Below are 24505 nucleotides of genomic sequence, written 5' to 3'. Positions count from 1 at the left end.
CGAATAAGGAAAGGTTTGGCCCACAGGGTGTTCGCTTCTGGCCTCCTGTCTGTGAGCAAGCACTGATCGTGTGGCCCTCAGTGCCCTACTGGCAGGAGGGCAGCTCTGCAGTCCTGGTTGGTCGGTACTGGCGCGTGCCAGGGGCCTGGCTCTTCTCCTGGACCCAGGGGGTGGCGCTGTCCTCACCAGAGCCACCCAGACCAGCCAGAGCCTGGGGACGGCACTCTCCCTTCCCAGGCCCAGGGGAAGACCTGCTCTGCCCAGGCCTCACAGGCGGCAGCGTCTCCATGCAAACTCTGCCGCTGGGAGAGACGCGTGTCCACCCCATGGCCCGTTGCTCCGGCCTCTTGGCCATGTGCGCTGTGCAGCCGGTGCAGAGATACCTCTGGTTGGGTCTCTGCGAGGAGGAGGAGGCCTCAGGAATGGATTCTGCAACTCCCTCCCCGCCTCCGCAAAGAAAATCCAAACTTGTCAACATGATGGCACCCCTGCTTGAACTTGGGCTTGGTTAGTCATCTGTTTATTACCCTCTTGCTGTCCCTGGGTCCAGAGACGTCGTTTCTCAGGACCCAGGCTGCCTCGGACTCCCAAGAGTTGCGGAGTGGCAGCTTGACTCCTGTCTTCAGGTCGCCTTTGGGGCGAGTGGGCGTCTTGTCTGGGTCACTTTCTGAAATGCTCCCTTGGCCTTGTGTCCATGAGACCGCTTTCAATCCCAGCAGCGTTTCTGGGAGCTGAGCATCTTCCCGATGTAGCCCTTCTCCAGAGACCATCCTCTCTGGGCCCAGAAATGCAGAGTACCCACAGCCCACTGGTGTTCCAGCTCTGAAAATAGACTGTGGTCTTCAGAATGTGATTGGTGTGTGTCCACTGAGTGACACCCTCCACACTACTCGCACATTGAAAATGGGAGCCCTGTGGCCTGTGGGGCTTTGGGGTCTGTAGAGATGATGTTCTTTGTCTCTGGAAGCCAAAGTTTACTTTCAGATTGTGAAACTCTTGTTTACAAACAGTCTAGAATGGCCGTGGAATTCTGTTTCCAATATATCTAGAATGAGCCTTTTTTGTCTGTCATCTCACCCCCCCCGGCCCCCACAGGTGCTGGCTACTGGCCTGAGTGCCCTCTACTCCTCCCTGCCCCGCAAGCTTGAGGTCCGGGGGGACGACTGGCACTTCCTCCGGCGGGAGGACTGGATTGGGGTCCCCTCACTCGTCCTCTTCATGAACTCCTTGGAGTTCTGCAACGCTGTCATTCAGGTCGGCCTGCCTTCACGGGTGGCTTTGGGGGGGGGTGCATGTAGGGGCTGGGGCTGGCTGTGTGGAGTTGTGGCCCAGAGGCTTTGGCTGGGTGATCTTCTATCCTATGCTGTGTGCTGTGCTTGCAAAACGCAAGGGGGGACGGCGTGTGGGGCGGGCCCTGATTCACAGCGGGTCGGGAGCAGCGCTCGGGCCGATGGTAGAAGCGGGAGCCCCTCACTGGTGTGGCCGGCTGGCCTCTTCCCCAGGGGGGTCTGGGCAAGGCCAGAGAGCTCGCTGCCAGGGATGCTTGGGGAGAAGGTCTTTGTCTTGGGCCAGGGGACCAGGCTGCTTCCCCCCCAGCACTTAGGCAGGTGGGCCTCTGCCTGCCTCCCCTGAGCTGAGCCCACCTCCTGATGGCCCCTTCCTCTCCTGCATGCAGGTGGCCCATCCGCTGGTGCAGAAGCAGCTGGTGGATTACATCCACAATGGGTTCCTGGTGCCTGTCCTGGGCCCGGCCTTGCACAAGGTATGGTCAGGCGGGGAGGAGTGGGGCGACGTCACCAGGCAGGCCCGGCCCAGCGCAGCCCAGCCCGCCTCTTCCGCCTTCCCAGAGCCCTGTGTCAAACGATCTGCCTGCCTGGTGGGGAGGAAGCCAGCAGCACCCAGCTGGGATAAATCCTGCCATTTGAGCAAACTGACCTCTGCTGCTGCCTTTGGCACCAAACATTAAGCTGTATAAGCAGGAAAAGTGGGGAGTCTCGCCTGGTGCAGTACCTCTTTGCCTGCTCATGGGGTAACCAAGGAGAGAGCAGGCGGTGTTTCTGGGGCCCTGGCGGAGGACCGAGGGGCTCTGAGCCACCAGGGCTGGGCTGCCTGCCGGTCTCTGTGTGCTGGTCCGGCCGGGGGGACTGTGGGCCTCTTGGGGACAGCCATGTATCTGTGAGCTGCAGAGACCTCCTGTTGGGGGGGTGCCCCAGTTGAGAGCCCCCTCCCCCCAATTCTTCCTCCACCCCAGACCTCCATTGAAGAAATGATTGCCAGCACTGCCTACCTGGACCTCTTCCTGCGCAGCGTCAGCGAGACGGCCCTACTCAAGACCTTCCTGCGCTTCCTCTTGCTCCACCACCATGACAACAGCACGATCCTCGACACGCTGGTGTCGCGCATCGCCAGCAACTCCCGTGTGAGAAAGCCAGGCATTGCAGGCTGGGGGGAAGACCATGGGAGTGGTGGTGGGGCTCGGAGTCAGTGGGGAGGCACGATGGGTGCCTTGGACCAGTGGCATTCTTTCAGCCTAGTCCACCTTGCAGGGCTGTTGTGTACCCAAAGTGCCATGCTCTGCTCCTTGGAGGAGGGAAAGTCACCTCAAGTTCTGCCCGTCACTACACTGAGGGCCAGGAAGGAGTCCTCCTGCTCCCTTTAAGCGGCCAGGGGGTGGGGCTAGTAGAGAGCAGGATTCTATGGCTCTGCTTGATGCCCTCGAAGTCCCCTTTTCCCTGCTTGGGGCTCTGGGTTGCAGAGTGTGGCCCCTTCCGGGAGGCAGCCCTTGGTGGTGGGTCAGGATGCCTCAGCCTTGCTCTTTAGTGCACTCTTGCATTGAGGATGCTCCCGGGAGGGGGAGAGCCCCCCGCTGCTCCTGCCATTCTGCCCAACCTCAAGCCCCTCTCTGCCCCCGCAGCTGTGCACGGTCTCCCTCAGCCTGTTCCGGACGCTGCTCGGCCTCCACTGCGAAGACGTCTTGCTGCAACTCGTGCTCCGGTGAGCGGGCTGCTCCTGGCCAGGCGCTCTTCCACCGGGACCAGCCGGAAGCCTGGCTTGCTCTAGTGGGGGACCTCGAGGGGGAGGGGGCCTGTCCTGGCCGATGGGGAAGGACTGGTCCTTCAGGGTGAGCCCCAGCCCACAAATAGTTACTGTAAACCGCCCAGAGAGCTTCGGCTATGGGGCACTATATAAATACAATAAATAAATACCTGTGTGCACCCTGGGCTCTCCCTGAGTAGCACAGGAGCTCCCTCTTGTGGCCCGTGGGGCTCATGGCAGGCAGCCCCATCCACCACTGCCCATTGGCCAGGTTGCTGCCTGCCTGCCTACCTTCTGTGACTCCCTGAGCAAGGATGTGTGTCTGTCTCCTCTTTCCACCCCCGCAGATACCTGATCCCCTGCAGCCACGTCATGCTGAGCCAGAAGAGGGCGGTGAAGGAAGTGGACCTCTATGGCAAGGCAGCCAGCAAGTTCCTCTCCCTCATCCCCCACTGCTGCCGCCCAGAGAGCCTGCTGCCCCCTGAGCGCGAAGAGGAGCATGCCACCTGGTCCAAGGGTGAGCAGGCAGGGGGGGGATTGGAGGTGCCATTCTGCCTCTCACCTGGCCCAGGGCTGGGACTTTCTGGGGACATGTACTCTGCCACATAGCTCTGCCACATAGCAGCCACCCTGCACAAGTGGCTCCAGTGCAGCTCAGCCCCAGAAGTGTTGTGAGCGAGGTGCTACCTCTCACTGGGTCGCCTCTTCTCTGAAGTGCTGGGTGAAGCCTGGACGGGCACGAGACTCCTCACCCAGCCGAAATGGGAGAATGAGGACATGGAACTTGTCAAGGATTGCCAATACCTCGGCACAGTCATTAACCAAAATGGAGGCAATAGTCAAGAACTAGAACTAGAAAAGGTCCTCAGATGCAAAGATGTATCACTGAACACCAAAGTCAGGATCATTCGGACCATGGTATTCCTGATCTCTATGTATGGGTGTGAAAAGCTGGACAGTGAAAAAAGCGGATAAGAGAAAAATCCACTCATTTGAATGTGGTGTTGGAGGAGAGCTTTGCACATACCATGGACTGTGAAAAAGACAAATAATTGGGTGTCAGAACAAATTAAACCAGAACTGTCACTAGAAGCTAAAATGATGAAACTGAGGTTATCCTACTTTGGACACATCATAAGAAGACCTGATTCACTAGAAAAGACAATAATGCTGGGAAAAACAGAAGCGAGTAGAAAAAGAGGAAGGCCAAACAAGAGATGGATTGATTCCATCAAGGAAGCCACAGAGCTGAACTTACAAGATCTGAACAGGGTGGTTCACGACAGATGCTCTTGGAGGTCACTGATTCATGGGATTGCCATAAGTCCTAATCAAAGGCACATACCAACACTAATGTTGGCACAGAGACTGCTTCATAGCCAGAATTCTCCCTTCTGTTGGGTGCTCTCTTGTGCTCAGTGTTACATCTCACCATAGTGTTAGTTTATGATTTAAGGATGCTGAATTCCCTTGCCGCCACCTCGTCCCCCAATAGCACATCCTGTTTCCCCTCTCCATGTTGACCAGCAAAGTGGAAAGCTGGGGTGGGAGTGGGGGAACTAAGCCTGTTGAGGGTGCGTCCTCCTAGCTCTGTTCTAAGCCCCTTCAGACACCTGGACTCCCCGTCCCAGGTTGCCAAGAGCTGATGCCCACATGAGGGTGGCGCACACTCAGCGGAGACTCCTCCACAGCGCCCAGCTGGGCAGCCCAGTGGATATCTTGAGTTGTAGATTACAAGGGCTTCTTGCTGCGGGGAGTTGAGAGGCTAAGCAAAAGCAGCAAAGTTCCCCTCTTGCACCCAAAGCAAAGCAGCACGAAGGCAGGTTGGGGCCGTTCTGGGTGTTGTTGCGTCCCCCTGCAGGGAGGAGGAGAGACGTTTGCATGTGGGCTCAGCAGAGCAGAGCGTGGGCCCCGTCTGGTGGCTCCCTTTGGAGAGCCACGTTTTCTGGGGTGTGGCAGTCGCTGATGCTCAGCACCTGTCCAAATCTTCTCGGTCTGCAATGGGGTCACGTTGGCTGCAGCTTTCTCTAAGTGGCTCTTTGGCCAAGAGCCAGAGTGAAGGCTTTGCCGGCCCTGCAAGGACTGGAGCCCTCGAAGGCAGGCCGTGAGGGCGGAGCTGGGCTTCTGGGGCGGGCGCCTGGTCTCAAGCAGCCTTTGTGAGAGGAGGAAACACCAGCGGCTGCTTTTCTGTGAAGAAATGGCCAAAGGCGGCTGTCTCCTGGTGGTCCCACAGCTGGACATGAGTGAGGCACGAGGCCTTCCTTGTCTGTCCTTGCAAAGGGACCGCTGGCGTCATGACCTCTGCAGGGGGCGGCTGGCCTCAGAGAAATATGGGCCGCCTGGTTTGGGACTTGCTGGCTCCAGCTCCCTCGCCTGGGAGACCAAAGGGGGCGGTCGCCATCCCTCTGGGGTGTCAGGCTTCCTTGTGGGGCAGAGAAAATCCACTGACGGTGTGAGGAGGAGGGGCACAGTCTTCATTTTGAAAACAGATTCAAACTAAGTTGTGTTTTGGCCAGACGGCCGGCCTTGACGCTGCCTTCCGGACAGCCCTGGGCCATCATTGTTACAGGCAAGGCTACGAAGGAGGCGCACGCTTGTAGGCAGAGAGTGGGAAGAGCTTGCCCCATGGCAGGCACAGCAAACTGCTGGTGGTCTCAGGTGCTGGTGCCCCGGGAGCAAAGTCAAGGAGATGGCCTGAGATGCGGAGGGCACTGGCTAGCAGAGGTGAAGCCCTTGGAAGGGCTGTTGATTGTCTCCCCTTCTAGTCCTGCGCCTGTGCCTGCCCGTGGGGAATTTAGCAAGTGACGCTCCTTGTGGCGGGGTGTGTGTGTGTGCGCAGAAGCGCCGCCTGTTCCATCTCTTTGTGCTGCACAGCCATGTCCGGGGGGGGGAAAGGGGGGGTGACCACATTGGTCCAGTCAAACACATTCTACTCACAAGGAAGGCGGGGGGGGGGCAGAAATCCCAGGAAAGGCTGCCTGTCCAACTGCGGGGATCGTCCTGCAGCCTGGTTGGGTACACGACTCCAGACTGGCCAAACTGTGCCTGGGCTGTGCTGGCAAGGAGCCTCGGAGGGTGGGGCGCTGGGGTGGGAGGGCAATAACTTCCTGAGTGGCTTTGAACACCCCCCCCGTCACTTTGTGAGGGGTTGGGGTGTATTGGCATGTTGGTGTTCCTCCTTTGCAGAGCCTCTTTGACCCCCCCCCATGCTCCTCCTCTGCCTCTAGGCCACGGCAGCCCCAGCGTGGACTCCTCCTCCGTCGTGACGGTCCCCAAGCCCTCCACGCCGTCTCGCATCTCTTTCTTCATGCGACAGTCGACCTTCAGCCCAGAGGCCTCCAGTCCCACGCACCGCTCCCCGGGGACGCCCACCGCGAGCCCCTCCCACTGTCCTGGCAGGTGGGAGGAGGTCTGTGAGCTGGAAGGGAACTACCTGGAATACTTGCGGGATGCGCGACTCCACATCGACCGCTGCGTGTGGGCCTGCCGTGTCTGGTCAGCCCTGTACGATGGGGAGGAGCCCAGTGCCAGCAGCCTGGCTCCACCCCCAGACTCGTCTTTGCCGGTCCACCACGACTACTTCGGCTATACCTCCTTCCACCCGACTGGGCATCCTGGCCCCACACCTGCCTCCCCCCGGACTAAGAAGCGGGGCCTGCCAGAGGAGGGGGCAAGCCCCAAAGGGGCCCTGGTTAGTATGGAACCCAGTGCCCCCACATCTCCCAGTACCAAGGACTCGAGTGCCCTGCTCGATGGGGCCCACGGCATCAAGAAGGTCCGCTGGTGCCCACAAGGGGGAGGCGTGGTGGAGAATGGCTCTGCCTCCATCCCCAGCACTGAACCACCCGGGCCAGCCTGGGAGCCGTCGCCCTGCCCGGATTCCCTGTTGGACGAGCTGCTGAGCCAGGCACCGGTGGAGAACGGGGCCACCTTGACCATTGAGAAGTTCACAGTGGAACTGAGCCGGCTTGAAGACGAGATGGAAAACGGGGGCCGAGCAGAGGAACCGTCCTCGCTGGGCCTCCCTCCCGATCCCCTTGCGCACCGGGAGGAGGAGGAGGAGGAGGCCTACTGTTTCTCCTCCCACCCCAATAGCAGCACGGGGCAACCCAGGCCGGCTGACTCCCTGGCCCAGATCATCAGTAGCCCCCCACGGATTCTTGGGCAGCCCCCCAGCCAGCCTTTCACAGGTGAGCCATTCTTCTTGCACCCCAGTGACCTCTTTGGTGCCACCCCCCCCACTGTGTGGCTATTTCAAGTCCTCTCTCCTTCCCGTGGCCCCTCTGGCGTGGCACGTCTCTTCCTAGACCACGCTAGCTTCAGGATTCCCCACCCCAGGTAGAATTTAATCTGAGGGGGGCTTGGAAGGAGGAAGCATCCAGCCGCGAAGGCCACAGAGGCCAGATCTCGTAGCAGTGGGCAGAGGAGGGTGCAGGGCCCTGCAGGCGCTTCCCCTCCTGGCAGCGAAATGGCCCCAGCACCAGCACAGCAGGAGGGGCTTTGGCACCAGAGCACTCTGCCTGGCCCCCTTCCCGAAGGCCCCTGCTTCTGCCTGGCCCTTGGCAGACGCTCTTCCTCCATCTTTGTCTCCTGCCGTTTTCTCTCTTCAAGAGACCCGCCACTCGCTCCACCTGAACGGCAAAGTGCCAGCCGCTGCCGCCTCTTCCCGGCGGTGGCTTCCGCAGAGCCTTTTCTGCTCTCCTTCTCCGCCAGCCCTGGCCCTTCGCACCCGGGAGGAGCTGCGTGTGCCAGAGGCTCCCTCCAGCCCTGGGGGAGGCTGGGGTGGCCCAAGGCCCCTCAAGTCTCCTTCCCCTCTGAATGGTTCTGCGGGGAGAGGGCTCTTGTCTCTGGGAGGGGTCACAGCCTTCATGGCTGGGCACAGAGGATCACAGGGAGGCCGCCATCTCCCAGCTCTGGCCATTGGTTCATCCAGCCCAGCACTGCCAGTGGCCGCCCAGGGTCTTGGGGAGAGAGAGACTACCCCTTTCCCCTCACCCGCTGCTTTCTTCAAAATCTGGATGGGCTGCCAGGGATTGAAACGGGCTTCCTGAGGTCAAGCCAGGTGCTGCGCCCCTCAAGAAGCCCCGGGGTGTCTTTAGTCGGGACCCAGCATGGGCCTTTGGACTGGCTCAATGGGCTGGTGGCAGGAAGGACTCTGCTGGGTGAGGGGCCTGCCCATTCACACGCCCGCCCCTGCCCAGCCTGCTGTGTGGCCGGAGTGACCCTGGCCAGGCTGACCCTGCGCTGTCTTCCCCTGCAGGGCCGTTTGTGGCAGTCCTCTTGGGCAAGCTAGAGAACATGCTGCAGAACTCCCTCTACGTCAACTTCCTGCTGACGGGGCTCATCTCCCAGCTGGCCTCCTACCCGCAGCCACTCCTGCGCTCTTTCCTGCTGAACACCAACATGGTCTTCCAGCCCAGCGTCAAATCCCTCATCCAGGTAGCCTGCGCCGGAGCCCTGGGAGGGAGGGAGGCCTGGGGGGCGGCCTGGATCTTGGTCTCTGCCAGTGCTTCTTTGGGGCTGCCACCCCTGCCTCTCCTCAGGCCCCCTTTTCCTCCTGGGGTCATAGAATAGCAGAGTTGGAAGGGGCCTATAAGGCCATCAAGTCCAACCCCCTGCACAATGCAGGAATTGACCCTACCCTCCCTGCAGGTCCTGGGCTCAGTGAAGAACAAGATTGAGAACTTTGCTGCCAGCCAGGAGGACTTTCCGTCCCTCCTCTTCAAAGCCAAGAAGTACCTGATTGCCCGTGGCAAGTTGGACTGGTCAGACGCCCAGAACGCCGTGCCATCCCTGCGCCGCTCAGAGACCCTTGGTGAGAAGTTTCCCTTGACTGCCGGATGCAGCACTCCCAGCCATTGGGGCAGGGGCGGTTAGGGGGTCGCCCTGTGGCTCCTCACTCAGCTGGGGGTGCCCTCTGGGCACAGAAGGACCTTTTGTCTCAGGCATCCTTAACAAGAGCCCCTGAAACCAGGACATCGTTGTTGCTGCTGTCGTCATTCCCACATTTGTTTGGGGGGGGGAGGTGATGACAAGGCAGTGAGGTGGTCTTCCCTTGAGTCAGGGAGGGACCACCTTTGCCCACACCATGCGCCGTCTATTTTTAGCAAGTCAGTCTTTATAGCGACACTTCCATCAGCAACCAAGACTTTTCGGCAGAGCGTCTGGTATGCGGCCCTCTCTGACTTGGTGCTGTTGTGAGAGCTCCAGCCTTTGGAGGTGGATTGGTGCACGGCATGGGGCAGGGCTGGGCTCCAGGCAGCCTCCCTGTCCCAAAGCCACCCCCCACCCCACCCCACCCCGGTGCTGACACTGTTCCTTCTTTGCTTTCCCCAGTCAAGAGCCGGAAGCCGTCCATCGGGGAGCTGATCATGCGCCACACCAACAGCCCCACGCGGGCACGCCAGGCAGCCCAGCTGGCCCTGCAGCACATGCGCGAGGGGCAAGTCATGCACGCCCTGGCGGGGGCCTCCCTCTTCCGCACCTCGGCTGAGAAACAGAACGAGGCGCTGCGTGTGAAGAATGCTGTCTACTGCGCCGTCATCTTCAGCGAGTTCCTCAAGGAGCTGGCCGCCATTGCGCAGGCGCACGCCGTCACCTCGCCTTTCCTGCTGGAACCCCCTGAGGAGTGACCGGGCAGTGCCCCAACTGCCCCACCCTTCAGCACTGCTGGTGTGGGGCACATAACTGGAATCTCCCCTCCCGGCTCCCCCCTCCCAGCTTAGCTCTTGCTAGGCCTGCACTAATCAGGGAGGGGTGGCACCCTCTGGGGTTGGGAATGCATCTTTTTAAAACTCCGTACCAGGACAAGGACCTTTTTAATTTATTGGGAATGAATGTTTTTCTGGAGAATTCGTTGCAATATGTATAAAAGAAGTTCTCTCTCTCCTGCATGGTCTGTGTGTCTTTCAAAAAGGGGGGGAGTTGTGTTTTTCTGCAGGGCTGCCCCATCACTCGCCCTTTCTTCCTTCTGCCATCCAGAGCTCCATGGCAGAGCATCTGTCTGGAATGCAGAAGGTCTCTCCACTGGTCTGGAGGAAGTCCCATGTGGGGACTGCTGCCAGTCAGAGCACACAGTATTGAGCTACATGGGCCAGTGGTCTGGCTTAGTAGGAGGAGCTGTCGGTGGTTATGGATGCCTGCCTGTAAACCTCTCCCCCCGCCCCTCCAGGCAGAGAATTGGGGGGAGGACCGTGTAGGCAACTCTTTCCAGCACAGCCCCACCCTTCTGTTCTGGTTGTTCCTCAGGGTGGGGTCTCACCCTCAAGTCTCTAGCCTCGAGTCTCTCACAGCAGTAGCTTGGAGACCACAGATGGTTGGAGGGGGGGCTTTATTCCTGTACACTGATGAAGGTTGAATCTCAGAGGTGCCTCTGCTTGCCCTGTGATAAACTTTGCAAAGTCATTTGCACGGATTTGCATACTTTTCTCTGCTTATCGTTAAGCATGCCAGGGTTCCAGTCCCTAGTGAGTGTTGCTCCTTTGCAGCACTGCCAACTTTGGGTCAAACCTTCCCTTTGCAAATCCTGGGGGCGAGGGGTGTGCGTCTGCCTGGAAACATGAGAAAAGCAAACAGCAAGACTTGAGACAGGCGCTGGCTGACTGTCTCAGGTGATTGCCAGCTATCCACAAGCCCATGGCAGAGCCCAGCACAGTTAACTCTGACAGACCTGCTCACAGACCTGCGTCTGTACTTTGGGGCTTTCTCGCCTGGGGCCCCCCACAGCCAGGGTGGGGCAGAACCGGCACCGCTAGCAGCGTTCTCAGTCTTCTGGGTGAGGAGAGGCAGCATCCGTCTTCCAAGCCAAGCACAGTTTGCACCCTTCACGTTTGTTTAGGGCTGCCAGCTGTGCCCAGCAAGGCAGAGCCAAGCCCAGGAGCTGCAGCAGCATTGCCGCTCTGCTGGCTGGAGCCAGTCTTGCTTTGCACGGCCAAGGGCCACTCTTGACCCTCCCAAGGATCTCGGCTGTGTGGCTGACAGGCGGTGGGAGCAGTATGGCTGCTGCCAGGTGGGGCCAGGGCCCCCCCTGTGCTGTCTCTCTGGTTCCTGCTGCACCCTATCTATGCCCCCTTCCTCCCCCCAAAAGATCCAGGCTGGACTCTGGGCATGGGGTGCAAAAGGCTTTATTGCCTGCGGTGGCTCTTGGTGGCTCACTCTTCCGTGTCGCTCTCGGCCATGACACTCTGCAGGAGGGGCAGAGACATGGAGTGCCTCTCCGGGTCGGCCAGGCTGGCAGGGGAGGGTCCCCGCTTGGGGTGGTGCTGCCGGAAGGGCCATTTCCCTGGGGACAGAAGAAGGAGAGGGGGGCTGTCAGGAGGCGGCTCGGGGTGCCTCCCACCACCCCCTGGCCATTCCCAAATTGGCCCCCCATTTCTGGCCCCCCATTTCTGGCCCCCCAGCTAGCTGTGTGTGTTACAATATTGCTCCCAGTGGAGACTATGGGGGGGCAGCACTGGGCCTAATGTGGGGCTGTTGCCAGTGGAGTGTTCTGGGGCAGGGGAGAGCCATGTTCAAGGATCAAGAGTTCCCTCCCCCAGGTTCCCCCCTCCCCTGGGGAAAAAGTGGAGTGGATCTTTGTCTCCATGGATGGGAAATATGGGGGGGGCATTTTGTGCAGACAAATGGCAGGGAGGGAAAAAGTCAAAGAGACCCCCCCTCTGTCCCCCCCATACACTGTCTTTTCCGTTAAAAGTACCCAGAACAAAACTCCCACCCAGGAGCTCTGTGTGAAGGGTCTCCCAATGGTGTGAGGTCTCCTGTGGGCCTCAGTCACCCCACACTGTGTGGCAGGCTGCTGCAGCCAGAACAGCAACCCCGTCCCATGGTTGAGCCCCCCGCCCCACTGTGGTGACTACAGCCGTCACCTGGAGGAAGCCATCAACAGTAGGAGCTGGTGTCTGCAAGGGATGGGGGGGGCAAGGAGCCCAAAAATGGGCAGGGCCAGAGCCATGGAGGGGCGGAGCCAACTGGTTGTTAGCCCCTCTTCCCCCGCTCCTGAGTTCTACATCACTGAGACTGAGAAGGAGGGTGCTGGCAGCCAGGGACACCCCCCCCCGGACTGGTTGTAGGATAGGCAGGTGCGATCAGACCATGAGGCTGAATGGGCCAGATCTGTGGCAAGGCCAGGCCAGGGGTGGTCCAAAAGCGATGATGTGGAAATTGGCAGGAAGCAGCACATGTCTGGCCGTTGAGTGCAGGAAAGGACGAAGCAGCCTGGATCTCGGGGTTCTGGGGGACAGCAAACGGGCCGTAGCAACAGGGTGGTGCTCTGAGCCCAGTGCTTTGCACCTTTACGCCAGCACCACTGAGTTAATGGGCTGACTCCTAAGGAAGTCCTCGCAGGGCTGCAGGGTCCGGCGCATCCTACGCTCCACACCCTTCTCCCAGGCCCTTGGAGGGCTTCCCAGCAGGTGAAGGAGCACTTGGGGGCATAAGAGACCCCTCGATGCCTTTGGTGCTTGCATCTTACATGGGGAGGGTTGGGGGGCTCTGAAGGGCTGGTCCAGGGAAGTGCGGAGGAGTGGCTGGCTGTGCCTCCAGTCTGGGGGAAACGGCTCCCTCGCCTGCCCGCCTGCTGCTTGAAGGCCGTAAAAGTGAGGGGCACCTTGAGCAAAGCTTGTGAACTGGACGTTGTCCCATAAGGTCGTCTGAAGAGCCCAGCGGCAGAGCAGCTGGATCAGGCCAGAGGAAGCCTCCTAGCCCAGCACCCTGCTTCCCACAGTGGCCAGCCAGGTTTGGGTCATGCAGGTTTCCAAAAAGGTGGCCCTGCCACGAGTGGTGTTCTGTGTCCTCTACTACAGCTGCCATGATGACCGAGGGTGGGGAGGCTTGCTCTGGATTTTAACATTGTGATCACAGTATCCCAAGCAATTTTTAAAAAATTCAAGGCTTCCAGAATGTCATTGCCCCCCAAACCAAATCCTTCAGGGGACAGTGAGGAAAGCCTCAAAGATGGCACAAGGCCGAGGGCTGCTGACAGGAGCAGGGCACAGCAGGGCATGTGGAAGAGGTGGCTACCAAGGCCACTGGTAGCCACAATGGCAATGTCCCACCGGATGGCTGTAGCTCAGTGGCACAGCACCTGCTTTGCATGCGGGGCCCAGGATGCCTGCTCAGCAGCTCCAGGTGGGGCATGGGAAATTTCCCTGCCTGAATACTCTGGGGGACCCTGCCAGTCGGTGTGGGCAATACTGAGGTAGATCAATGGTCTGACTCATTCCACGAGAAGCTCCAGGTTCTTCCACTGTTGTTGGCAGTCTGTGCCTGGATTCCCCTCGCTGGGGAACACAAGGGGGCGGGTGAGGGAGCAGGACTCGGTCCCAGCCGACAGGCTTCCCCAAGACACCAGGTTAGCCCCTGCGGAGGCAGGACCTTAGACTAGATAGGCCCCCTTTGGCCTGATCAAGCTACAACCAGTTGCAGCTTTGGATGTTAGTAAGCAGAGAGAGAATGCAGAGGTCAGGGTTCACGTCCGACAGTTTCCAGTGCCTGCATAGTATGGGAAATAAACAACCAACACGTGGCATCTCAGTACAGGACAGCAAACAGGATTTAACAGGCATTTTGGAATGCTGGTGGGATGCAATTTGTAAGTGGAAGGTGGTAGTAGATGGGCATAATATTGCCGAGAAACAGACCAAACAGGATGTACTGCATTATATGTACAGGATGCATCGACATGCAAGGAAAGCTGCAAGAATTGTGACGTGGGAGGGCGGGCTGAGAGCATTTGGGCAGAAATGCAAGGAGAGGGGAGTAAGAGCAATAAGTGGGAATCTGTCACCAGCCAGCAAGTCAGGCAGAAGCCTTGGAAGGTCAAAGAGAGCGACATGAGCAGCAATGTGAAGCTTCAGCTGCGTGGAATCCAAACTCTGCTCAGAATCCAAGGCCTCATCAACACCTGCCTTGCCTTGCCGACAATTTTGCCTTCCAGAAGGCGAAAGACCATGCATGTCTGTGCCTGGGGTGGGGGGAGCGGTCACTATCCTTCCTAAATCCGTGTTCTCACCAAGGACTGGTGGATGAGGTGAAAGGGGGGGACCTTGTCCCCCAAGGTCCCCCCCTCCTCCTCAGGTTCATGATCTGGTGGAAAGCTGTGGGGTGTTTTGGAGAGCTGATTTCAACACGTTAAAAATATACTCAAGGAGTATAAAATATACTCGAGGAGGAAGCTCAGGAGAGTGGGAACTCATTACTGTAAAAGCCCCATACAGAAGGCACAACTGCAGACTGTTCCATTGAGCAAGAGCCTGGAGAAGACAGAGGGGAGATAGGATAGCGCTGTTCAAGTACATGAAAGGATGTCACAAAGAGGAGGGCTGGAATCTTTTCTTGATTGTCCCAGAGTGCAGGACATGGAATAATGGGCTCAAGTTGCAGGGAGCCAGATTTCGACTGGACATCATGAAAAACTTCCTAACTGTTAGAGCCATACGACAATGGAACCAATGACCTAGAGAGGTAGTGGGCTCTCTGACACTGGAGGCATTCAAGAGGCAGCTGGACAGCCATCTTTCAGGAATGCTTTGATTTGGATTCCTGCATTGAGCAGTGGGTTGGACTTGATGGCCTTATAGGCCCCTTCCAACGCTACTATTCTATGAAAATAGGAGGCACCCAGAGAGAGCAGCAGCAGCAGCAGCTTGCTCAGGGGCTGCTTGGTGAGGATGAGAGCCAGTGGTGTAGTCATCCAGGGTCCAAGAGGGTCTTAGGCCACTTACTTTTTTGGGAGCCAGGCCCTAGAAGGGTCCCTGTGTCTCCAGTGCCGTATGAAGTGTCTTAAGCACTGGGAAGACTCTACTCAGTAGCTAATATACACCCCATTCATGCTGATTGGCTCCAAGGGATGTCTGTTGTTGAGGGAGAAGTCACACACAGGAAGGACTGAGGAGTGTGGAAATGACAATGGAGAGCAAGCAAGCAACAGATTTTGCAGAGGCAAAGGTGGACACAGCCAGGACGATGGGAGAAAAGGAGGTAGTGGAGGGAGAACTTGGGCTCTGAAGGGGGGGGGTACTCTCTGTCTCTCTGCTACATGTCTTCCAGTTTGTCTGTTAACAAGGATCTCATTCTCAACCCAGCAGCAAAAAAGGAGGATGGGGGAAATGTGTGGTTTTGTTCGAGCATAAAGCCAGGAGGAGGAGGAGGAGGAGAAGGGAGAAAAATACCTTCGGGGGAGGGGAGGGAAGAGAGAGAGGCAGAGATGGTGTTTCAGCTTTTAATAATCTTGTATATATCTGTGTCATGCATGGTAAGGTGAAATGCATATGAATATGGCTAAGAATGTGTGTGTGTGTATGCGCACGCTTGTGTGGTACAGCCAACACCAGAGGCTAGTTAGGATCAGGAATTTCCATGCTTAAGTTTCCTCTAAAACTTATAAGCTCTGCCCAAATGGTTACTCTGAATCTTAGCGTATGGCAGCAAGAAGGGAAACAGCAAAGGAAGTTCCCTACCTTGCAGCATAATAATGATGATGAAAATGCCTGAATGGGCTAAAACCTCTGTCTCTTTCTAGTATTCTAGGTATGTGTGGAAGGAGAAGGGGGTGGGGAAATCCCTGTCTTCTAGAAGGTGGCAAAATTTTAAAGGTTATAAATTCCTGTGCAAAATGAATGTTTGGCCTGCTTAGAGGGTGTGAATTCTTTCAATTAGGAACAATAGAATTTGTCTTAACCAGCAGCAAAAAAGCTTCTAGAAAAAGGGAGGGGGGAGCCATTTTTAAAAAGGTTGTGTTTTCTTTATTGCTGTAGGGCTTTGTGAGTCAGTTATGTTTTGTCCCACAAACCTATTGGAGTTCTCTGAGAGGTTGACAAACGTAGAGATACAGGTGACCCTGTTGACATGGTGCACTTGCACTTTCCAAAAGCTTTTGACAAGGTACCTCACCAAAGACTCCTGCGTAAGCTTAGCAGTCACAGAGTAAGAGGAGAGGTCCTCTTCTGGATCAGGAACTGGCTAGGAAACAGAAAGCGGTGAGGCAGAATAAATGGATGGTTCTCCCAATGGAAGGATGTAGAAAGTGGAATCCCCCAGGGATCAGTACTGGGACCTATACTTCTTAGTTACTTTATTGAACTACAGCGCCCATCAGCCCAATCCAGTGGCCATGCTGGCTGGGGCTGATGGGAGTTGTAGTTTAAAAAAGTATCTTTGCCAAGCTCTAGAGTTTTGAGTGAGCAGTGAGGTGGCCAAGTTTGCTGATGATACTAAATTGTTCAGCATCACTAAAACAAAAAGAGTTTCAAAAGGACCTTTCCAAATGGACAGTAAAATGAGTGAATGGGCAATAAAATTACAAAGCAATTAAATGTGTAAAGTAATGCATGTTGGGGCAAATACACTCATGAGGTCTGAATGAACTGGTGGTGACTGACCAGGAACAAAACTTTGGGGTTGTAGTGGAAAGCTTGATGAAGATGTCAACCCAGTGTGCAGCAGCTGTGAAAAAGGCAAATTCCGTGCTAGGAATCATTAGGAAAGGCATTGAAAATAAAACTGCCAATATCATAATGCCATTATATGAATTTATGGGGCAGCCGCATTTGGAATACTGTGTGCAGTTCTGGCCATCCACCTCAAAAAAGGTATTGTGGAGCTGGAAAAGGTTCAGAAAAGGGCAAACAGAACAGTCAAGGGGATGGAGCGACTCCCTTATGAGGAAAGACTGCAGCTTTGGGGGCTTTTCAGTTTTGAGAAAAGGCGAGTCAGAGGTGATATGACAGAACTGTATAAAATTATGCATGGCCTGGAGAAAGTGGATAGAGAAAAGTTCTTCTCCCTCTCTCATAATACTAGAACTCGGGGACATTCAAAGAAGCTGAATGTTGGAAGATTCAGGACAGACAAAAGGAAGTACTTCTTTACTCAGCGCATAGTTAAACTATGGAATTTGCTCCCACAAGATGCAGTGATGGCCACCAGCTTGGACGGCTTTAAAAGAAGATTAGCCAAATTCATGGAGGAGAAGGCTATCAAGGGCTACTCTTAGCCACGATGGCTATGCCTTGACTCTGCTTCTGAATACCAGTTGCTGGAAACTGCGGGGGGGGGGGGAGTGCTCTTGCACTCGGGTCCTGCTTGCGGGCTTCCCATGGGCAACTGGTTGGCCACTGTGAGAACAGGATGCTGGATGAGATGGGCCACTGGCCTGATCCATCAGGCTCTTCTTACGTTCTTATGCAGGCCCCAATGAGTGCCGATGGCAAGCAAGCAGTTGTTAGCTCCTACTCCAAAAAGCCAAGACTGGTTGTGGAGAGTGGCAATTTTGTAACTGCAGAGGCAGAGCCAGTGAATCCGGTGGATAGCATCCCATCTACGCCATCAAGCAGCTGATGGCAGCAGGCGACACAGGGGAGCTCTGAAGCCGGGGAGGGGGTGGCTTGGGGGGCGTGGCCGTGGCTGGCCGGCTGGGGCCTACTAACCCGGGCAGCGCCTGCGTCCTCACCTGCCAGGCTCCGGGAGGCCTTGCTCAGGGGCCTCCACCGCTTGCGGCCGGCGGGGCTGTCCCTGGGCGGGGCGGTCTCCAAGGGCGCCGCCGGGCCGGGGGCCTCCAGCACGGCCATTCGGACCCAGGCCGCCCGCGCGGGCAAGCTGTGGCCCATGGGCTTCTGGGAGCCCAGCACCCCCTTGCCGCTGAGGGCGAACTTGAGGCAGGAGAAGGCCACCGGGAGGGGCTGCGCCCGGTGGAAGCTGCGCTGCGCCGCCCCCTGGGTGACGGCCAGCGTCAGGCTGCCGCAGTAGAAGACCTCGTAGACCACGTAGATGCTGCTCCGCGCGCGCAGCCAGGGCAGGTCCGGGCGCAGGGCCACCGCGCCGGGGCGCAGCACCAGGAAGGCCACCTTCTTGTGGACGCCGGCCATGGTGAGGCGCAGGTGCCGCAGGGCGCCGCCCGCCAGCCGCGTCTCCTCGTAGCGGGACTCGCCGCGCACGCGGGCGTTGTACTCGCGCGTGCAGTGCGTCAGCTCCCGCGCCGCCGCCGCCGCGCCCCCCGCCAGCAGGTGCTCCAGCGGCCCGACGGGCACCAGGCAGCGCTGCCGGCGCAGGAGGCCCTGGCCCAGCGGCGCCTTCTTGATCAGCACCGTCAGCAGGTCGTAGGAGGCGGCGTCCTCCAGGAAGGGCACCGGCACCACCGTCGGCCCGAAGCGCTCCTCGACGACCTGCCGGGAGGGAGAGAGAGGGCGCATCACCGCAGGAGACGCGCTGCTCCGGCCTACACGCGCCTTCCGCTGCTGGGACGGGATCAGTCCAGAGGGTCCGGCTTGCCCCTGTCTGTTATTAGTGTTGTTATTTATTTATGTATACCTCGCCTTTCACCCAAAGGCTCTCAAGGCGGCTTACAAAACACCCCACAAATATAAAAATACAATATAAAATACATCAATAAAACAATACAATTTACAAAATACAATTTACAAAAGTTCAATAACTGCTCTTAGGCTAACATGCACGACACATGAGGGAGAAGGGACAGGGAAGAACAAGGAAAAAAGCAGGCTCAGTCACCAGTTCTCAAATTGCAGTTCTTACAATGACCAGCTGGAATGGAATAATAGAATCCTAGAATAGTAGAGTTGGAAGGGGCCTGTAAGGCCATCGAGTCCTACCCCCTGCTCAATGCAGGTAGCCTGATAGCATGGTGGCTACTGGAGAGGGCGAGGGCAGCTAGTCGCTCAGCAGAGGCGACGAAACAGCTCACCGATGGATCAGCTTTGGCATGGAAACAAAACACATATTTGCTGCGGCATCCCCCCCCCCCCCCCGCACAGTTGGCTGAGCTGCTGCACATTGCAGCTCGTTCCTGGACGTTGCCACTGAGGGGTGTGGGGGTCTCGGAAGGTGACTGAAGGGAGAGGGGGGCAGTGAGGAGGAAGGCGGAGCCACAGGGAGGGGGAGAAAGAACCCTGCCCACTGGCCCCAGGATGAGGCGGGAGCTGCCTGCCTTGGGGCTGACAACCCTGCCAGGATCCTGGGCAAAACAGGTGCAGAGGCTTGAATGCAAATCCTGCTGCTTCTTAAAGAGGGCTGCCCCTGCCTGAGCAGAGGCAGCCTTGGCCCCAGCTGACAGGCTGGCGCTGCCCCCCATCTCCCATGCTGTTGGTTCCAGCCCCTTGCGCTCCTTCCTTGCACACACATCCCGGACAAGGAAGCAAGGTGGGACGGGAGCAAATAAACAGCCAAGGGTAGCTGGGAGCCCTGTGCTCCCCCATCCACAAGTATCCCCTGGGCATTCATCAGGGCTCCAGATCAACTGTGTCCCCCCAGGGTGGAAATGCATAGAACTGAAATCAAAGTTAAACAATAATATTAAACAATAGTCCAGAATAAATTCCATACAGATGAAGTGGCAGCAGCAATAAAAAATCCAGTCCAGCATTCTGCACAGTCTAAAGCCTTAGCAAAAGATGGAACAACAGCAGTGTCATGATGAGACACAATCCAGAGGGAGGGAGGTCATTCCAGCGGCATGGGGCCACCAGTGAGGAAGCCCACTCCATGGGTCCCCACCCCATGGATCTCACTGGGGAATCAGATGAAGGAAGTTGGAGTCCCCCCCCCAGACTTCTGTGCTCAATGCACCAAGAGATGGGGAGTTGGCTTGCCTGCATGGGAACATTGAGGGTGGGGCCAGTATGCACCCCCATGCCCGTCACACAGTTTGAACCCTCACATGTGCTTTTGAATCACGCCTGAAAAGAGGCAAGATGCATTTTGGGATCCTGCCTGCCTGCATCTCCCTAGACATCTGATGTGGACTTTGGCTGTCTCTTGAGCCTCCACCTCCCCTCAACCTGTATATTTGTAAATAAATTCAATTATTACATAACTCAGCAACCTCCTTCCAAAGAAACCCCCCCTCTCCACTCAGAAACGTGGAAGAGTGTAATAAGCCTTTCAAAACCCCTGGATTCATAAATGTGACCAAATAAAATTAGTAGACTGTTTGATTGTATGCAGAGAAAGTTATTTTGTATACGATGTATCTCAGTTTTGGGTTATGCATATTTTGCTGTTGATAAAAAAAATTAAAAAGTAGAGTGTAATAACAATATATTTAGGTCTTCAGAAGATGATTAAAAAATAACCTACCACAGAAAACAGTTTCATGCAAATGTGTCATGAGAGCACCGAAGTCAGGTTTGCTCTCACGTCCCCTCCCTCACGACCCCCAACTGGGGTGTCTTGGAGTTAGGGTTGGCCATGTAGTCCATGTTGCATGCCCGCCCTCCCTTCAGGGGTGTCATCCAAAGGGGGGGGCTTCCTTGCCCCTCGACATGCCAACTCCCTCTCACCTTGTCCCGGATCAGCTCCCAGTTGACATCAGCCTCGCCAACCTCCAGAGTGTGGATCCCACTGTCCATCGTTGAATACAACTGGACGAGGCCTACAGGGGTCCAGGAGGTTGGCTACAGAGGGTGGGCATGGACACGGGCACAGGCATGGAGGGGGTAGCCAGTGAGTCCAGGGAAGGGAGGTGTGCCCTCCCTCCAGCCTTGGCGCCAGCAGCAGCAGCAACAACAGGAGAAGCCATGGCTTGCCTGTGAGGTCACAAAGAGCAGCCTGGCTCCATCACCCAGAGGTGGCTGTAACTCAGCCCACAGGGACAGAGGGGTCCCTGCACAGGGGGTCTCTTTCCTTGGGGGTCCGTCTTCCATAATTATGGAATCTGCAGTTGGAAGGTGCAGTGATGGGCAACGCCCACTCAGATGCCTTCAAGGGAGGACTGAGCAACATTCGGCCATAATCCCTCCTTTCCCCAAAGGAAGAAGACATTGCTCTGCATTTCTCAGCCGCTGCTGCCAACCTGTCCGCCTGCACCTAACAAAGCCTCCTGTATCAGATGACGACTCTCCTCCCGCCCCCACCCCACCTGCACTTTCCATCCAACTCCTCCCTCCCTCCACCCTCCCTCTCTCACCTGTACCCGGCTGATGCCCAGCTCCCTTCCTGAAGGCCAAGGCCGGTTCCTGTTGCTGCCAACAGCTGGGGGAGGTGAGTGCCTTGCAGGGCCCTGAGGACCCCTCCCGCCCTTCTCTCCAGCTGGGACCCATACACCCTATAGGTCTTGGGGTGCTTTACCTTCACCCCAGCTGTCTCCTCAGTAACTCCCTCCTGCAGAAGCTCTCACCCCCACCCCGGCAATTCTTTTTCTGTATATGTATATGCCCTGCGGATCTGCCCCAAAGGACTGAAATGCAAGGCTGGCCAGGCTGGGGGCTGGGGGGGCAGAGGCGGTGCAGTGAAGAGACTCTTTCAGCAGCTCATGAGATATTTATGGGGCCACCTGAGGCAGCAACTGAAGCTCCAGGTTTCAACCCGAGACCTTCCTGGAGTTGCAGGAGCTGTGGCAGGGGGGCTGCTTAGCAGGGGGAGGGCAGGGAGCCCCAACCATCAAATTGGGGGAGGGTCCCTGGCGAATCATGCCAATCAGCATGAAAGGGGAGCGTGTTAGCTACTGAGAAGAGTCTTCTAACATGCTTCCTTATTTTTTCCTGCTGATTGGAGCCAATCAGAGTGAAAGGGTGTGTGTCAGCCACCCAGAAGACTCTTCTCAGTAGCTAACACTCCTCTTTCCTGCTTATTGGCTCCTAGGTGTGTCTGTTGTTGTAGGAAAAGGCATTCACAAGGATGTCATTCTCAACCCCGCAACAAAAAGGGGGGGGGAGGGTCGTGGCTGTGACAACCATGAAGGGACCCTGCACTTCTGAATTTGCGACTACGCTACTAGCAAACAGTGGGCAGAGGTGGAACTTTCAGCCATGAAGCCCCTGCCCCCCTCCCTCCGCGATTCTTCCGTTCTCAGACTGAGAATTCTTCAGTTTCAGAATTGTCTTTTAAAAAGGAGGATTTCCAAAACCAGAAGCATGATCAATACTGGAAGGCAACCAGTTTGACACGAAAACAACATAACCATATTTGACCAAAGAGTAATTTAAGAAGTGGCCCTTAGGGTCAAAGCCCTGCCTCCGACATCCATCCATCTTGCATTCTGCTTCCCGAAGGTCCCTCCTGCTGCCACAAGCCCCTCCCCTCCCCAAAAGGAGGCCACCCGCTCTTTATCCTGTGCAGCCAACAGGAATCTTCTGTTTGGGCACCAGGGCCTCTCCCTCACCTCCAAGCCCTCCCCATATTTCTATCCTTACTTCCTCCTCCTGCCATATTGCCCCCCCCTTCCTGCCAGCCAAGCCCTGGCTTCACACAGGCGAGTGTGGCCTGGCCTTCACAGGGGTGCTCTCCCCTCTCTCTCTCCCTTCCCAGGTAGCACGCCCTCGGCCACCTGCCCTCCTGGAACATGGCGTTGCCTCCACTGGATCACAAGTCCCTGGTGCGCGCACTCAGCCAAGCCCGGGACTGTCTGAGGGCCCTGTGGAAGTGCCAGCTGGAGGGCCTGGCCGATGCCCAGTGCTCCCTGGAAGTGGCCCTGGCTGCGGCACTGCAGGAGGAGGAGCGGCTGTGGACGAAGGCCCGGGAGGAGCGGCTGCGGCTGCAGCAAGAGCTGGCAAGCATACAAGAGGCCAATGAACAGGCGGGCCAAGCGGGCACAGCCAAGATCCACGCCCTGTGGCACCAGCTGGGCAGCCTTCACACTTGTCTTCTAGCGACCCCTGCAGCAGCGCAGGCCCTGGAGCTAGCCCAAAAGGCAGGAGAGCTGCTCACCTCCTCCACCTGCCTCGCCCTCAAGCTGACCTGGGCCCACTTTGTGCCCCAGCAGGGGGCTCCAGCAGCCCTGGGGGAATTCCGCTTGGAGGAGCAGGTCCTGAGCCTCACTCCGTGCAAGAGCCCGGCCAGGACCCCCGAAGGGCAGAGGGGCTCCATCTCGCCTGAGGTGGGCGGCAACGGCGGAGGCAGCAGCGGCAGCATCTGGGCCGCTGGCCAAGGGGATCAGGCCACTGTGGGCAGCGATCAGCACCCCACTCTCAAAACCTACACCTCTGAGCGAGAGGCCGGCCTGGCATCCCGAGGGGAGATGTCTAGGGGGGCCCAAGGAGGAGCCCTGCCAGGCACTGAGGGAGCAAACTGGGCCCCAGAGGAGGTGGCTGGGAGGGAGAGATCCCTGCCAGGCACCATGAAGCCTGTTGCCTCTTCCAGTGCCGGGGAGAGGCCAGGGAGGTGCCCGGCGGTGGCTGAGAAAGTGGGCAGGTCAGCAGCAGTGTCAGGCCGGCCCACTGCAGAAGGAACCCTGGGCCCCCTCCACCTGGCCCATGCTCCTGGCACCCTCTTCCATGCCAGGGCCATCTGGGTGCACGAAGACAACTCTGATGGCTGCAGGGGGCAGGTTGGGGCCTTGGGGCGCTTCAGGGAGGTGGCAGTGCTGGGCAGCCGGGTGCCCTCAGCCAGGGAGCCCCTGCCCCGGTGGGCATCCGCTGAATCCTTGGGGAGACTGCGCAGAGCCATGCAAGGCAGGAGGGCGCGCCTGGGGGGCAGCTGTGTGGAGCTGGCAGAGACAGGTTCCCCTGGCTGGGATCTGGCCCCTTTCCTCAGAGGGGCTCAGCAGCCGGCACCAGCTGCCCCTCCTGCCCAGAAGCGGAGCCCCCCCTTTTCCCAGGGGGCGCCAGGCTCCCCCAAGTGTGCCCCAGCAGCTCTGCCCTGTAACCTGCTGGTGGGGCAGTGGGGTGGGTGGGGCGGCAAGCCAGGGCAGCTCTGCCTCCCCCATGGGCTCTGTGCCGCGGCTCCTGCTGCCGGTAGTGGTGGCAGCGGCTCCCTCTACGTGGTGGACTTTGGGAACCGGCGGCTGCAGGAGGTGGGGGGGGCCCGGCAGGTGCTCCCCCTGAAGGGCAAGGCCTACTTCGATGTGGCCCGGGGCAGGGGCGGCTGCCTGGCCCTAACCAGCATCACCTGGCATGGCGTGGAGGTGTACAGTGCCCGGGGGGTCCTTCTGCAAACTTTGAGCGAGGGCTTCCAGAGCCCTCGGGGCATCGCGGCGGGGCCCCGGGGTGGATTCCTGGTAGCCGACACTCGCCTGGGGGGGCTGCATGTCCTGGTGGCCAGCAGGGGGGGGCAGCTGGCACGGAGCGACGTAGTGCTGGGCTTCCGTAAGCCCTATCTTGTGGCCACCAACAGGCACGGGGAGGTGGCCGTGTCCGAGCGTGGGCTGGATGGTGGCTGCTGTGTAAAGGTGCTGGGCTCCAAGTGGCAGCTCCTGCGGGTGCTGGGGGTCCACAGCCGACCCCCTCTGCTCACCAACCCATGGGGCGTCTCCCTGGACGAGGCAGGCCGGGTCTTGGTAGCGGACTGGGGGCGCCACTCCCACGCCGTCTTCTGCTACCCTCGGCAGGGGCAGGGCTGGCCTGTGGCAACCAAGGAGTTAAGCAGCCCCCGCGGGGTCGCCCTGCTCGGGGATCGCCATCTGGTGGTGGCTGACAGCATGCACCATTGCTTGAAAACCTTCCAGTACTGGTGATCAGCGCCCCAAAGGCCCGGAGGTGGGGGGCGCGGCAGAAGGGGAGGGAGCGTGCGTGTGTGCTGGGAC

General features: G+C 58.0%; 2 protein-coding genes across 8 annotated transcripts in view; one reads left to right on the top strand and one right to left on the bottom strand.

The window, feature by feature from the left end:
* The window catches only part of FHIP1B (FHF complex subunit HOOK interacting protein 1B), a 31700-nt gene extending 21776 nt beyond the window's left edge, over positions 1-9924 (top strand). For all 7 annotated transcript variants that reach the window (XM_061629268.1, XM_061629270.1, XM_061629271.1 and 4 more), the window contains 9 exons: positions 1096-1254; positions 1676-1762; positions 2252-2419; positions 2915-2994; positions 3384-3553; positions 6264-7226; positions 8297-8475; positions 8689-8851; positions 9373-9924. In XM_061629268.1, coding sequence (XP_061485252.1) covers positions 1096-1254; positions 1676-1762; positions 2252-2419; positions 2915-2994; positions 3384-3553; positions 6264-7226; positions 8297-8475; positions 8689-8851; positions 9373-9668 — 2265 coding nt within the window. In that variant the 3' untranslated portion in view covers positions 9669-9924. The remainder of the gene's footprint in view (positions 1-1095; positions 1255-1675; positions 1763-2251; positions 2420-2914; positions 2995-3383; positions 3554-6263; positions 7227-8296; positions 8476-8688; positions 8852-9372) is intronic.
* Positions 9925-11153: 1229 nt separating this feature from the next.
* On the bottom strand, positions 11154-20396 carry C5H11orf42 (chromosome 5 C11orf42 homolog). The gene is made up of 3 exons (XM_061629757.1): positions 20328-20396; positions 17483-18194; positions 11154-11317 (listed from the first exon to the last, which is right to left on the bottom strand). Exons 1-3 carry the CDS (start codon positions 20394-20396, stop codon positions 11187-11189), a joined length of 912 nt encoding a protein of 303 aa, XP_061485741.1. The 3' UTR covers positions 11154-11186.
* Between the last annotated feature and the right edge of the window lie 4109 nt (positions 20397-24505).

This window comes from Rhineura floridana, chromosome 5, assembly GCF_030035675.1.
Source record: "Rhineura floridana isolate rRhiFlo1 chromosome 5, rRhiFlo1.hap2, whole genome shotgun sequence".
NCBI lineage: Eukaryota > Metazoa > Chordata > Lepidosauria > Squamata > Rhineuridae > Rhineura > Rhineura floridana.
Note: the sequence above shows the minus strand (reverse complement) of the source record. Positions and strands in the feature narration are given on the sequence as shown.

Bases quoted from the DNA above. Each gene is read 5' to 3' on its own strand.
- C5H11orf42 (XM_061629757.1), bottom strand. From the start codon at position 20,396: ATGGACAGTGGGATCCACACTCTGGAGGTTGGCGAGGCTGATGTCAAC. The intron at 18,195-20,327 runs GTGAGAGGGAGT...CCCTCCCGGCAG, and splicing joins GGGAGCTGATCCGGGACAAG to GTCGTCGAGGAGCGCTTCGG. The intron at 11,318-17,482 runs GTGAGGACGCAG...TTCTGTCCCCAG, and splicing joins GGCCTCCCGGAGCCTGGCAG to GGAAATGGCCCTTCCGGCAG.